General features: G+C 26.3%; 3 protein-coding genes across 7 annotated transcripts in view; 2 read left to right on the plus strand and 1 right to left on the minus strand.

The window, feature by feature from the left end:
• Positions 1-7,474, minus strand: part of LOC114129542 (nuclear pore complex protein Nup205) — a 20,012-nt gene extending 12,538 nt beyond the window's left edge. Inside the window, exons 1-17 of one of the 2 annotated variants that reach the window (XM_027994308.2) lie at positions 7,320-7,474; positions 6,977-7,125; positions 6,750-6,918; positions 6,403-6,621; positions 6,153-6,333; positions 5,914-6,053; positions 5,597-5,847; positions 5,076-5,198; positions 4,518-5,019; positions 3,430-3,674; positions 3,159-3,368; positions 2,918-3,100; positions 2,605-2,852; positions 2,352-2,532; positions 611-770; positions 270-530; positions 69-204 (exon numbers count right to left, since the gene is read on the minus strand). In XM_027994308.2, the coding sequence (XP_027850109.2) occupies positions 69-204; positions 270-530; positions 611-770; positions 2,352-2,532; positions 2,605-2,852; positions 2,918-3,100; positions 3,159-3,368; positions 3,430-3,674; positions 4,518-5,019; positions 5,076-5,198; positions 5,597-5,847; positions 5,914-6,053; positions 6,153-6,333; positions 6,403-6,621; positions 6,750-6,918; positions 6,977-7,125; positions 7,320-7,326 (3,365 nt within the window). In that variant the 5' untranslated portion in view covers positions 7,327-7,474. Of the gene's footprint in view, positions 1-68; positions 205-269; positions 531-610; positions 771-2,351; positions 2,533-2,604; positions 2,853-2,917; positions 3,101-3,158; positions 3,369-3,429; positions 3,675-4,517; positions 5,020-5,075; positions 5,199-5,596; positions 5,848-5,913; positions 6,054-6,152; positions 6,334-6,402; positions 6,622-6,749; positions 6,919-6,976; positions 7,126-7,198; positions 7,221-7,319 lie in introns of those variants that run through there. The other variant, XM_050201472.1, reaches the window with a different exon arrangement.
• Positions 7,475-7,588: 114 nt separating this feature from the next.
• Positions 7,589-9,157, plus strand: LOC114129591 (DNA-directed RNA polymerase III subunit RPC3). Its single transcript, XM_027994384.2, has 2 exons — positions 7,589-8,231; positions 8,304-9,157. Exons 1-2 carry the CDS (start codon positions 7,691-7,693, stop codon positions 9,143-9,145), a joined length of 1,383 nt encoding a protein of 460 aa, XP_027850185.1. The 5' UTR covers positions 7,589-7,690; the 3' UTR covers positions 9,146-9,157.
• Positions 9,158-10,340: 1,183 nt separating this feature from the next.
• LOC114129586 (glutathione hydrolase 7-like) lies at positions 10,341-13,572 on the plus strand. 4 transcript variants are annotated; one of them, XM_027994376.2, is made up of 9 exons: positions 10,341-10,480; positions 10,545-10,650; positions 11,493-11,647; positions 11,709-11,860; positions 11,928-12,113; positions 12,172-12,356; positions 12,503-12,727; positions 12,791-12,872; positions 12,941-13,572. In XM_027994376.2, exons 2-9 carry the CDS (start codon positions 10,614-10,616, stop codon positions 13,404-13,406), a joined length of 1,488 nt encoding a protein of 495 aa, XP_027850177.2. In that variant the 5' UTR covers positions 10,341-10,480; positions 10,545-10,613; the 3' UTR covers positions 13,407-13,572. The 4 variants fall into 4 exon arrangements, with proteins under 4 accessions (XP_027850177.2, XP_027850178.2, XP_050057430.1 ...); XM_027994377.2 differs by having other exon boundaries at positions 10,361-10,379; XM_050201473.1 differs by having other exon boundaries at positions 10,386-10,650.
• Positions 13,573-14,799: the final 1,227 nt, after the last annotated feature.

Raw genomic sequence — 14,799 nt, forward strand, 5'->3', positions numbered from 1 at the left:
TAAAAATATTATTTTATATTGTTAATCTATATTTAATAAATAAATATAAAGATTTAAATGTTGTTTACTTGTTTTTTTTCTCAGTAGTTCCAATGAATAATAATACTAGTTTTGTCAACGTCATCAACAAATTTTGATGTACGTGCATTTTTATCTCAACAGCAATTATACGTAACAACCAATTCATTTGTATTAAATCACTACCTATTAAAATTTAGTTAATGATTAGTAATTTATGGAATTATAAAATAAATTTTATTACTACTAACAATTAACTTTTTTGCTAGAACTTTCTGTATAAAATGGCAATACAGAAGCATGACGTAAAATAAAGTCACTGCGAGATTTCAAATATACCAAAACGGGCTTAGATGTTCGATTACTTGAAACTAATACATATATCAACTGATAGCATAATTCTAACAATTTTGAATGATTTTTACTAACAGCTCCACTCTTGCGACTCTTAAGAGAATCATCTAATATATCAATAATTGAGTGCAAACAGTTTCTAGGATTTCCACCAACACCTAATAAGTATAAAAATAAGTACACATTTAAAAGTAAATCAATAATACAAATTATCTAAATTATAAATATTTTAACATACCAGCATTTTCAAAACAAGTCTTTTGAACATTGTCTAAATTAAAACCAAGTAGATAATGTGCTAAATTTGGAGGCGAAGAATTTAAGCATTGCAGTAAGAGTTTTAAAATGGACTCTTTACATTTTTTTACGGTAGACATATCATTTGATTCTTCTAAAAACTAAAAATTATTAAATTATTAAATATATTATGTATGTATGCCACTAATAACATTTTAAAATATAATTTAATATAGTTTTAAAATTATACATGATTATTAAATACTAAGTTATATTTAAATAAATAAATTGACTTAAATCAGATATTTTTAAATTTAACCAAGCCACCGAGAGAATGCTTCTGAGGGGGAGACCAAAATTTGTCCGTTCTCGCACATTCCTACCACTAAACCCTCCAAAACACTGGCTGCTGTTAATACATGCCGCTGAAACCATCGCAGCTCTACGGAAATTAGGTGGTAGAGTGGGGGAAATTTGGGTACGGAACCACGGAGCGCAATCATTCATAAGCGCGAAAGAGTAGCATTATCTCGGTGGTTAGAGTATATACTCTATTCTTTCTAAGAGCACACTGTGGCGGACAAAAACTTATTGTATCCACACACGTCTCTCTACTACCAGATATTGATGCTAGTGTTCGCTCATTGATCATCACCACTTCAACTATCACCATGCCAAGTATGACCATATCTAAAAGGTTAGTAACAATTGTTAACGAACAATGAAGTAGGGCGATCTGACAATGTATAGCAGTAAGTAAGATATATACAAACCAGAATAATCTTAAATTAAGCTGAGTATAATATGCCTGATTGACTATCCATAGTTACTGGGATTTAGTCTACTTGAAAGTTAAAACATCTAAATTTAAAAATCTCGCTAAGGAATTAGCTGCCCATCCAATAGACATGTCTATGATTCTAATATTGTCATATTGATAACAATTCCATAATAGAGTCAATTTTGCGAGCACATATTATTTATCTGATGTCTTGATATCTATCTATATACATAAAAATCTAATGCTGTTTGTTAGTCTTGCTAAAACTCAAGAACAGCTGGACCGATTTAGCTCATTATGGTCTTGAATTATTTGTGGAAGTCCAAAGAAGGTTTAAAAAGTAAGTGAGTATAAAAATTTTCGGAATTAAGAAAATTTCATGGAAAATTAAAAAAACCTACCGATTATTTTTATTTTATTCTTGGTAACCTTGGTATTTTTTATAATTATTATTTATTTTTTTTTTTTTTTTATGAATTATCGTACCTATATATTGTTATATATCCGATATCGCACTAAGCACATGCTTACTCAGTATGGAATTTTCCATGGTCGTGTTTTGTTCTCTCCATGTACGTGCGCATGAACTTTTCTCACTTTGATTAATTACAATTTAATTTTTTTTTTCCAGTATTTCAAGAAAACTATGTTTAGTAAGTATCTTATTGTTGTGACGTGACCATTTTTAAGCAAAATCGTGTGTAATAAATAAAAACTCATTCATACCGAGCATTTTTTTTTTTTTTTAAGTTATGGATTCTTTTGATTTGTTTTAAGATTTTTTTATAAGAAAAATTTAGATTTTTGCAAATGAGGCAATACAAAGTTTGCCGGGTCAGCTATTGTTATTATTAGTATAATATAAAAAAATCTCGGTTTTCACCTGAGGTGACTTTTACCCGGTCAACGCCGGATGGGACACATAGTAATTAATATAAATCTAAGTTATATAAAATAATACCTTTGTTGATTCTTCTTCCTCTAAACATTCTACAAATCCGTGTCTAATACCAATCGTAAGTTGAGGATTGGAAGTAAAATATGATACCATATGAGACTGTGGTATTGGATAAGAAGTTATAGTCATCAATATTCGAATAGCATGATATGCATGCTCTGGTAAATGTGTATAAGTCACAAACCTTAAAAATAAATGAATAAATATATGTATATATAAAAATAAAATGAATGTAAATTAAAATATTTATACTAACTTGGACAAATCGATTATATAATCTGGTTCATTTGTTGCTACATTAATACTAACAAGAGTTTTATGTAATCCAGTATATATAAGAGGTGATCCAGAAGAAATAGACGCATTTAAAAATTTTTGCTGCAAATATAAAGCCTGTTCTAAAAGACGCAATACAACTAATGTTGTTTTTTCCATTGCTTCTTTACCACTAAATGAAGTATACAGATCAAACATTTGACAGCCCGTATGCATTATATTTAAAATCTAAAAATGAATTATTTGTTTAGGTAGTATAGAAATATTTATATTGTATCATAGTTTAATCTTACAGTTTTTAAAAAGTCAGAATTTGTACATAAGTATGTCATGATATGAAAACCAGGAGGTGGGTTTATATTAATAGAAGTATTATCTGATAGCATAACACTACTACCCACAAAATCTGTTTGCTGAGGTTCATATTGGTTCAAAAATTTTAATGCTAGTTCCAGACATAAACCACTGACTTCCCACTATAAAATAATAAATTAATTAAAAAATATTAAAAAATACAAACAATGAATTCTTTACTTTTTCATTTTGTTTTTTATAGCCTCTAGAGAGACATTTCAAAAATATATTATGTAAAACAAAATTTAAGTATGGATCAAAACCAGGCGTCCGAGTATTTGAACCTAAAAGATTTGGTACTGGCTGTTCAGTAAGAGTAGACAATAATTTTAATAAAGCAATTGTCAATGGATATTCTTCATTTCGAGGTTCTAGATCATCTAATTCTGCCTATATAAAAAAGATAAAATAAAATAAATAAATACATTTTAAAAATGTAGATATAATTTACCATAATACCACGACTTTGGTAGCTGCTTATTGTTGGTACAGTTACAATTATTTGAGATGCTTCAAGAGTTTGCCAAAAATTGATAGCTATTATTGATGGTGGAGGTTTAACTAATGTAGACAATGTCAAAATTAAATCAGCTTTAAGAGAAATTCTTACTGGACATGACACAAGACCCAATAAAACTGAAAGTGTCTCCCATTCGGAACGGTCTACAAATGTTACTTTTGACTTAACACTTTGCTCTAAAAAAATATACCCATGATTACTCAAAATTTATATTATGTATTATTTAAATGTACAGAATGTTGTGCAGCAAGGAAGATAAGTAAGCTATTTCAGTTATAGGCTGTTTGTGATACGAGGAGAGGGCCCAATTGTTGCCCAAGATTGAAATTGCCTTACCAAATACTGCAGATTCCTAACTAGGGTGCCGCAAACTTTATTTAGGATTCCGCAAAACTATTTGAAATATATTTTTTAAGAAACGATTTCATGAAAAATATAGCACTATAAATAATAAAACAGACTAAATAATATAAAACCTATTGTGTTTCATATAATTTGTAGAAATATTGTGATATTTAATCTATTTTAATGTTAATATTGGTTTGATTACTTTTGCTACCTACTCATGCATTGCTAAATAAAATCGAAGTAGTCTATAAGGTGTCTCTAGATTTTTAGAAAATGACTAATGGTGCCGTGAGTCAAAAAAGGTTGGGAACATCTGTATTAGTTCAACAACTATTTTTGTCAGAGTTCCAGCAAAACTACAGTAGTCAACAAATTGTTTTTTCTATTCTCGGTTAATTTGTCAAACTTATAGAACATCAAAGGAATAAGTTAGTAGCCCTATTAACTAATATTTGATATATTAGAAAAAACACGTATTGTTACGTTCATGTTTTTAATATGATCTGGACAATAACTTTTCCTTCAAAACTAAAAAGAAAAAACATTAAATTTACGCTAGATAGTAAAATGCAATTTTTTTATGCTTTAATCAGAATTGGAAATTCAGAGTAGGACAAAAATAAAAAAATATAAATATCAGATTTTTATTTAAGAAAAATAATGGTACTAACCTGCTACGTTTCTGATTAGTTTTAGTACAGCTTGAAGTCCTTGTATTTCAAGAGCAGTAATACCTTTTTGATTGCCTCTTTTGTACACAGTATCAGTTGGAGGAATATTTTCTTGTCTTAAATTTGTATAATACCTCAAAAACGTTTTGAAAAAATGATCCCAAGTAAGATTTAAATTAGTCGCATTAGAATGAAAATGATTAAACACATTTTCAGCTCCAGTTTCAGATGTCGCTAATGAGCTTAACATATTTAAATATGGAACAAATAACATATGAGGCAACATGTCACCAGTTTGACAAATAAATCTGTATAATGATGCCTGAAATTTTTGAGTTGTTAAAAATGATGACATCTTGATAGTTTTTAATTGTTCACGAGATGGTGGCCAGTAATCTAAATTTAAGTTTAATTCTAATGGATCTTTTGCATACAAAGCTGCCATCAACATTAATAATTGTTCAAAATGATTTTCTTCACTTGTTGGAGGTTCTAATCCTTCCTAAAAATGCAATTTATTAAAATTATTACACCAAAAACTATTTTAGTATAAATTACTTGATAATAGATTAAAATAGTATGTGCTATCTCATCTGATTTGTTTCTTATTTCTTTGACAGTATGTGGCATCATGACAATAAATTCAGTGATCAATTGATGAAATTTTTTAATCATGAATTCCTAAAAAATAAATTACATTTGTAAATTAGATAATTAATACAAGTCTCGATACAAGTTGAGTATTATGTGGTACCTATAATAGATACATACATTTTTCAGATATTGTTAATGTTGATTATGTTAAAAAATGTAAGAAATAATTATGGTAATTAACTAATTTTGTATGTATAATTGTATAAGTTACTAGTGTATTAAATGTAAAACAACTAACTCATTTGGTTATAATAGATTTTATTGAATATAACTTTTGTTAATAATAAATAAAAATTCTATTTATCATTTATATTGGTAAAATCTTTAAAAAAAACAAATACAATTATTTTCGAGTACTTTTCAATATTCAAAATTAATAAAAAATTGTTGATTTAAATTACACAATTAAAAAAAATAATACATACCACATAATGGAGAAATTCTGAAGGAGCAACATTTTGGTTTATAAATCTAAATACTTTAGTATCCATAGCATTACTAATTAATGTTTCGTCAATTTTGAATAAATTTTTATCCTTAAATACGTGCTGGGAAGAACGCAATTTTGAGAATGCTACAGCTAATCCAAAAGTAGCAATACTTTTCAGTTCTGGCCATTCCCAGTTGTTTTTATTAAGTTCGGCATGTGCTGAAGATAAAAATAGTTCCTTAGTATCTGAAATTTATTTTAAAATAAATTAAAAATATAATAATTAGGAGCATTTATTAATTATTAAATTACCACCACTAATTTCTTGAGTATTATTCATACAATCTAAATCAATAGCATACAAAAATGATGTCACCATAAATAAAGGTACTTTACTGATGACTCCATGTGATTCTACATCTGGTTTTATTTTTTGCAAATGTTGTAATAAACTAAATAAATTAAATTTCATTATTTGAAAAGGATGAACACTTTAAAATGTAAATTATAGAATTTGATTGAAAATTGAAAATCAAAATGATCAAACTTACCTTATTAGTTGTTGTTTTGATAAGCCAAATTGAATAGAATAATAAAATACGCATTCTGCTAACATTGTACGAATCTCAGTAAATAAGCTCACAACAAGTTGGTGATGTTTTGGACCACCAATTGCTTTATTTTTTTGAAGCAATTCAATTTCTTTAGTTAAATCTTTGTCCTCTAGTACAGCTAAATAAAATATTAAAATAAAATAATTAGGAAAATTACAAATAAGCTTATAATTATTAAAATAATTACTTAAAATGTTAATAAATAATCCATCATTCATTAGTTGATCAACAAATTGGCCAAGATGTTGTGCACATGCTGGATCTACACGTGGCATCCAAGTACGACCTGTACTTCCTTCAATGAGAAGTCTTAAAGAAGATGCTAGCATGCGATGTGCGTTATAATATAACAATACTGCTACTAATCCTCGGCAAAGTTCTGGATATTTAGGATTTTGATAACGAGCTATTTCAAAAAAAAACATTTATTGTTTTAATTTATGTAAATGATATACCAATATAAATTTAAATATAAAAATTGCATATTTTTATTTAAAATTTATAAAATAGATTTATAAACAGATATTTAGTTACCAGTATTTAAAAGTTCCAAAGACATGAGTTCATCTAAATCATACATATCTGAGAGAATAAGCACTTCTTCAGCCATATCTTTAGGCAGTGCCAACATTTCAAATTTTTGAATTGGTTTCCCATCCGCCAAAACTTTCATTATTTGTTCTCGACTTTTGACATTTTTTGGCTGAAATTTTTTGTTTTAATTTAAAGATATGCAATTTAAACATTTAATATTAACTTACTGGATTCTTAAATACATTCAAAAAGTGTGGTTTAGCAGCACGTAAAATACGTTTTAAAAATGCTACATTGGGTCTTTCATTTGTAAAAATATTCTCCAATACAGGTAACAGTTCTGTATATGGTGACCACGAACTTTGCAATAATTCAGCTAAACAAAACAAGATACATGTTATTGTATACAATATACAAATGTTTTTCATTCAATTTATATTTTATATTACTTCTCATAGTTAATAGCAAAAGGAAACAAATAAAATAATTAAGTAATTAAATTATAACTACTATTTTATACAAAAATCCAAATCAACCATAAAATTTATAAATTAGTTCAATTTTACTCACTCTCCATGCTTTAGATAGCTTAAGTAAAAATGACAAATATTAGCAGTTTCTAGTGTTTTTACAACGGTTTATTTTTAACCAATACTTAAAACGGACGCACAGAACGATCATGTAGGTACATAGCACATAATGTATTAAATTATTAAAGTCATAACAACAAGAAAATAAATACGGCTAAACATTATACAATTATTTTTTAGGTTATGGCGGTTAATTTTCTGTCTATATCGTTATCAGTCATAGTAACAGAACCATCCACAGATAAATAATAATACAAAATACAAAATACAATATTTATATCTGTGCACTGAGATAGATAAAATATACCTTTTATACGTTTTTATGTAAAAATACTTAAAATTAAAATAAACATGTCATCCGATTATTGTCGTATTTGTACATCAATTTTGCGTGATTACTTTGGTCAAGATGTTTCTGAAATCGCAAAACCTTTACAGTGGGGTCAAAAATCCCTGATGACTTTGAGTACTATGTTGGATGGAAAATATCCTCGCCACTTGATACAGGAAACTTTAATTGTTTTATTGCAATTCAATTTTGTATCGGCAATTTGTAATGTTCACTCGGTACAAATAGAATACAAATTAAATATGGAAAATATTTTAATGATTTTAAGGTATCCAAAATATTTATCAATTATTAAGAGGAAATTTGGTAATCAATATAAAGAACTAGTTGAAGCTTTACTTTGTCTTGGTCGTGCTTCTTTATCAAAAATTGTAAGTGAATGTATTAAATTACAAAATAAGACTGATGATTTGTACAATAATTATTGGGAGAAAGCTATTGAATTAATAAAAAATGAATATTTCAAAAGAACACCCACATACGTCGTTTGGACTGAAGTTAAACAAAATAAAATGTTTGCTCCTCCAACAAAAAATCAAAAAGGTGAGAAAAAAATTTTGTTTACTCTCAATTTTAATAAGTTTCATCAAGACATGAGAAATAAAATCATTACAGATGCTGTTGTAAGAACATTTGATGATACAATTGTAGGTGAGGTAATGTCTACAATATTAAGTCAATGTGCTGACAGTAATGCCCCAGTTTCAAACCCTATATCATTGCAATTAATTAGAAGTAATTTATCTGTTGGTCATAATTATTTATTAGAATATATAACAATGATAGAAGAAGATCCAACTAAATTTTTATCTAAATCTTATGGTACAATGTGTAACATTACTGTTAATTTTAAACAAATAATAAATTGTTTAAATGATTCAATAATGGACCAAGTAGTAAGTTATAAGTTTGGTGAGAGTTCTGCTAGACTATTTAGAGCAACTAGAAGCAACAAACTTCTAGAACTTGAGCGCCTCCAACAAACTGCTTTGATACCAGACCGTGAAACAAAAACATTAACATCTGAACTATTTATGAATAATTACCTTCAAGTTCAAGAATTAAGAAAACCAAATACTCGTTTAGGTCGAAATGATGGGAAATCGTTTTATTTATACCATTTAAATGAACGTCAACTACATCAAGAATTAACAGAAGAAATATTAAAAATGATTGGAAACTGCATGATGTGGAAGTTTAAAACTTGTGAAGATAATAAGAGATTACTAAAAAATAAAGCTCGATTTGATGGTATGGTTCAAGGATTACAAGATAAACAGGAAGCAGATAAGGATTTTTTTGAAGAAGCTATGGACAATTTATTTTCACCGAGTGAACGAATATTACTTGACTCAATAAATAGACTGTTACGGAAATGTCAGCTAAATATTATGAGATTAGACGTATGTTTATTTTTATTTCATAACTATAAGCGTTACAATGAAACTATTAAATAATTGATTTTATAACTCTATTTTTATTATTGTACCTAGATTATTTCTTCAGAACAATTTAATAAATTTATTATTTGCTATGTTAATAAGTAATTTATAAAATCAATATTAATAATGCTGTCGCCTGTTTACAACTTAGCTTTTCCACGCAACAGTCTTGTTCCATCCTGTTGTTTTCCTTGGCTTAATTGATCAGCCCACCACTCCAGAATCTTGTACTGTTATTCCATCTGTCCCTTTCCAATACCTTTCCTAACCACCTTTTTTACCAACCATTGGAAATTATATCCTAGGCTGACAAATCATCTTTGTTCAGAATCTTTTTTCGTTTACAATGATACCTATCATTGGATTCAAATTTAACACTCCTATAACATATAATAGTGATCTAAACGGTATCTAATGTACAGCAGAACGGAACTCACTTATCCGCTTTTTTCAATTGCCTTTTTTCCTAGATTCTTCTATGACATATATTTAAATATTGTGTACCATTGATAAATATTATATTTTTTGAATACTACATAACAACTTTTTTAAAAAGTTTATATTTGTCCCAAATTGTAATTGGTATTGGAGAGATGATTTTTAAACATTTTTAGTAGACTGGTCCAAGTTGTAGCACCCTGCATTCAATTTGGGACAAAAATAAAAAAATGTATTTAGGTAACACTTAAATTTTTAAAACTATTAAGGTGTCAAAGAGCAATCCAAGAATTAACTTTTGACACCAAATTCAAGATTGTAGCTATTTTGGTTTAGAAGTTATGCAAGCTTAAAGTCTTAAGTCAAAACTGTCTCAACTCCCAAGTTGTAGCAATTAACGGTTTTATATTTTTTTTAGTTTTCGAACGCACCCCTAGAGCTCACAATGGTGCGATATCGCCTACTTTGGGAAACCCTATTGGAGAACGTATCATGCATATATTTAAATACCTATACATTTTATATATTTTATTTTTATTTTTTGTGGTATCAGTGTATCACCCCACCATAGACATATTAATAATATTAAGTCTATGATCGCCACGAACCACAAACTATAAAAAAAATAGATTTATAACAATAATATATTAAGCACCTCGAATTAAGATGTATCTTAATTCTTAATTCGTGTTAAGCACCAAGGTGGAAAACACAAAACAGAATAAATATTTTAGTTCGTGTTATCTATACAGCTATTATCACGAGTACAGAGTACTATAACTGTTAACTACTAAAATTGAATACTGATGATGTATGATATTTACTATTACTTTAGACTTACTTCTTAGATCTATTTATTTATTACAATGCTCAATGATTATATTTGTATCTGTATCTTAAATCTTAATTTGTGTATGTGTCAGTAATCATATTAATTCACATATTCGAATAAATATCATTTTATTACATTTTTTAGTTCAATCAATTATCCATTTATTAGTTTGAGAAAATAAATTAAATTGGAGGTATGAGAAAATAGCCTACGATGGATGACAACACAATTGATAAACTTACCAGTCAATGTATGGGTTTATTTTGTCTATTGTCATTAATTATTTCTACTAAATTATTGTAAATAATTTATTTCATACTTATTTTTTTCAGTTTTCAGTTTATTAAAATTGTCTGAACTTAAATATAATTAAAAAAAAAAAATTTTTAACAATTAATTTTGATAGGTACCTAATAGCTTGTACTCAAGACCTATAATGCTTTTATGCATTTTTTATGTAATAACTACAAGTTATATACCTATAATTGTATTATGTTGCAACCTCATCTAAGTAATAAAACAAGATATTATTAAGTTTAGTTTTATTGACTTAGAACACTTTTTAATATTTTGAAATAAATTTGTGCTGTTGAAAAGTAAAATAATTTTAATATTAGTCCAGATTTATCTTAATTTTAATTACTTAGTCCTATAATATTAAATACTAAGGGCCGTTCTTATAGTGTCCGGTTAAGATTAAGTTAGTCTGACTAACCAGTAGAATTCTATCGATTAGCTCATAACAAATTCTGTCGGTTAGCGTTATCAGACACTAACCGGACATTGTAAGAACAGCCCCAAATGTTGTAAGTTTGGTCTGAAAATTATTCTCTATACCTTAATTAAAAATATTAAATTTTTACTAGAAATTAAATGATGTATTAATGCATTAAAAAATATAATACTAACAATTACTATAAAATGATGTACTTTTTCTTTCATTTTTATAATTTTTATATATATATTTAAATGATTTTGACTAAACATTTGTGCAATAATTGATTCTATTTATTTTTAGCAAAATGGATATAAATCCATTATAATCAAGACTTATGATTCGTATATTTATAACAGACCTTTAAATTATTTCAGCTGTATATGATCATGATGGTAGTGAAAAGACACCACTCTATGCCAAAAATAATAATGAAAAAGCCTTACTTAAATGGATTATAGCATTTTGTATGGTATTTTGCATTGGATTATTATTTATTTTATTAATTCACATTCATTATGGATCAAATCAGGTGTGATCAATTTAAATTTATGTAGTAAAAAATGTAATTACTTTTTTTTTTAATTTAAAAGTTAGTACCTCATGGAAATGTAGCTAGTGATAATGATCAATGTTCGCAATATGGAATTGATGTGCTCAAAATGGGTGGTAATGCAGTTGATGCAGCAATTACTGCTGCATTATGCAACTCTGTAGTACTTCTTCACCTTTCAGGATTAGGAGGGCAAGTAAAATGATATATAACTTAAATATCAAATAATTATTTTAAAATAATCTTATTCTCTATTTAGAAATGGTGTTATGGTGGTATACGATCATCGAACTGGAATAGGAAATACAATTGATTTTAGAGCTACACCTAGTTCACATAATATTACTGGAGTACCTGGTTTTTTAGCAGGATTATTTTATGCTAATGTAAAATATGGAATTCTTCCTTGGAAGACACTAGTTGAACCTTCCATAAATCTAGCAAAGTAAGAAAGAAACAATTTACAGATAATTGTATAAATATATTATTACACTTATTTTTAGGACTGGCATAACTGTTACAGAAAGTTTACTTGAAGCAATTAATCAGAATACCACTAAATTAATTGAAGATGAAAACCTTAAACATTGGATATCCACAGTATCAAATAGTTCACTTGGTCAAATAATTAAAGTACCAAATGGTCTTATAAAAACTCTTACCTCAATATCTTTACATGGACCATTAGGTATGCTATAAAAAGGGACACTGCATCAGTAATACTGCTATTTTTGTATCATATGTATAAATATGTTCCCATGAATAAATCATAAATTACAAATAAATGATTATTTTTAACTATAATAATATCATTGATTTTTTTTTTTTTTAAAGAGTTTTATAAAGAAATGTCTGAAGAATTGAAGTTAATTTTAAAGCCAGATGATGTAATGAGCTACCAACCACTTATTTTACCAGTATTAAGACAAACATATATGAAGTATTGCATCATAACTTCAAATAAAGGTACCGGAGGGCCAATTTTACTGAAAGTATTAAATAAAATAAATAATACTAATACTTATCTTGAAGATTTATCATTATTGAATAGTTTTAAAGGTACACAGTTTGATAGCTTATAATTTATTAATTATTTAATTGAATTCACGATAATTTTCTAAGATTTAGGAGATAATTGGGATCAAAATTTTGGATTACAAGTTTCAACTACAGATGTTTTTGATCTTTATGTAACTATTATTAGGTATTATCCTTATTACTTATATTTTATAGAATATATATTCAGATTAATATTTTTAATTTTTTTCTTAGTGGTCTTGGTTCTGTTTTTGGATCTCGTGTTTTAACTAAGTCTGGTTATATATTAAATAATGCCTTGGATTTAAATCTCAATAGTCATATGCTAAATCAAACAGAACGAGTAACATCATTACATTTACCAATTATTGCTGTAGAAACAGGAAATTTATGTGGAAGAAGATTAATCTCAGGTGCTGCTGATGTACGTGATGGTACTCAATTACTTTTATCAATGTTAAAAACTGACCCACAAGACATATTAAATGTTAATACTATTACTCGTTTTCATTTTAAAAATAATGATGTTGACATTGAGTATCCATATAATATAACAAAACAATTTTTAAAATTATTGGATAATTTTGGATATAATTTATTTAATGTTACTTATCCTACTTCTAATATAATACAAAAAGTGGAAGATAGATCTGTTGCCTTCTCAGATTCTCGCGGATCTGGTAAATCTTATACTTTATAGCATATAAAAATTAATTTCCTAAGTAAATGTTACAACATTATATATATAATTTTTTTAAAACAAAGAATATTGTAATTTGTGTTGTGTACTTTTATATAAAATATATTTTTTTAATTGGACTTATGTATATAATAATAATAAATACAATAATTTAAATAATCTTCAATTCTACGTATTGTGGTTTTTTTTTTTTTTTTGTTGGAATATGTTTGAAATATAATTGATCAATGATCATTAATATGTATTAATAGGTATGGGCTATGAAATTACATGGGAAAATTACTTTTGAACATAAATTAATTTTCACAAAAGCTTTTGTTATGGAATCACTACTGATTACAAAATAACTAGTTTTAAGAAAAATATAATAAAATAATATTGTACTAATTTAATTATTTAAATATAAAAAGATAAAGATAATTTAAACTATTTAATATTTATAGATAAATAGAACACATGCTAGTTTATTTATTTATTTTACTAACAATTGTCCAATTACAAGTACATAGTTATTAGTTAAGTATATTAATAGCAATATTCTCTATATTATGTACCTAATAATTAATAAATAACAGTTTAGTAAATAGTTGGTTGTGTAATTGATTATAATCTATAATCAATGGTTATGTACTTATGTATAAAAACATAAAATAGAAGAAAAACAATCTAGGATTATTAGGTATACATAAAAAAAACAATGAGTGATTGATGAGGTTACTTCGATATTTATATATATATGTATTGTGTTTTGTTTGTTAAACAGATGTTAGTTCATTATACATGAGTTAATAATTATATAGTATATAACATTTATATAATAAATAATATGACAATTAATGACAGTTCATGACATAATTTATCATTTTAAGATAGTAGTTTTAAAAATAACTTGATAATTTATTAACTTCATATTATGAGTTATTAATACATTTTTACAACATTTTATACAGTTTTAACTTAATATAATTATGATTTGTGACTATTTAATTATTTGTAACTACCTTTATATTATAATATATTGTATAATTTTATGGGTATTCATTAATTTATCACAATATATAATATATATATTATAATATTAAATTATTAAGATAGGGAATAATTATTATTTTATTTATTTACTTATATAGGTAATTCATTAGAAATAAATGTACTCATTGTTTATAAAATAATGAACTTAAATGAATCTAAAGAAATTAATATTAATAATTGAACCCTGGTTCAAGTGTTCAACCCTAAGCTAATATAATTGCTGAGTATAACTTTTATAATATTATATTGTTAATTATTATGTGTTAATGTGTTAGGTATATTAATTAACAAATATTTTAGGTACTAGACTACTAGAGTAATATTATTGTTCTACGATAATATTCATTCAAGTTAATTTATG

The sequence above is a fragment of the Aphis gossypii genome, chromosome 2 (assembly GCF_020184175.1).
Source record: "Aphis gossypii isolate Hap1 chromosome 2, ASM2018417v2, whole genome shotgun sequence".
NCBI classification, from domain to species: Eukaryota; Metazoa; Arthropoda; class Insecta; order Hemiptera; family Aphididae; genus Aphis; species Aphis gossypii.

Coding starts and splice junctions, on each gene's coding strand:
- LOC114129586 (XM_027994376.2), top strand. CDS start 10,614: ATGGATGACAACACAATTGATAAACTTACCAGTCAAT. Junction 11,648..11,708: donor TTCATTATGGATCAAATCAG/GTGTGATCAATT, acceptor TTAATTTAAAAG/TTAGTACCTCATGGAAATGT. Junction 12,357..12,502: donor ATCTTTACATGGACCATTAG/GTATGCTATAAA, acceptor TTTTTTTTAAAG/AGTTTTATAAAGAAATGTCT.
- LOC114129591 (XM_027994384.2), top strand. CDS start 7,691: ATGTCATCCGATTATTGTCGTATTTGTACATCAATTTTGCGTGATTAC. Junction 8,232..8,303: donor TCCAACAAAAAATCAAAAAG/GTGAGAAAAAAA, acceptor AAATCATTACAG/ATGCTGTTGTAAGAACATTT.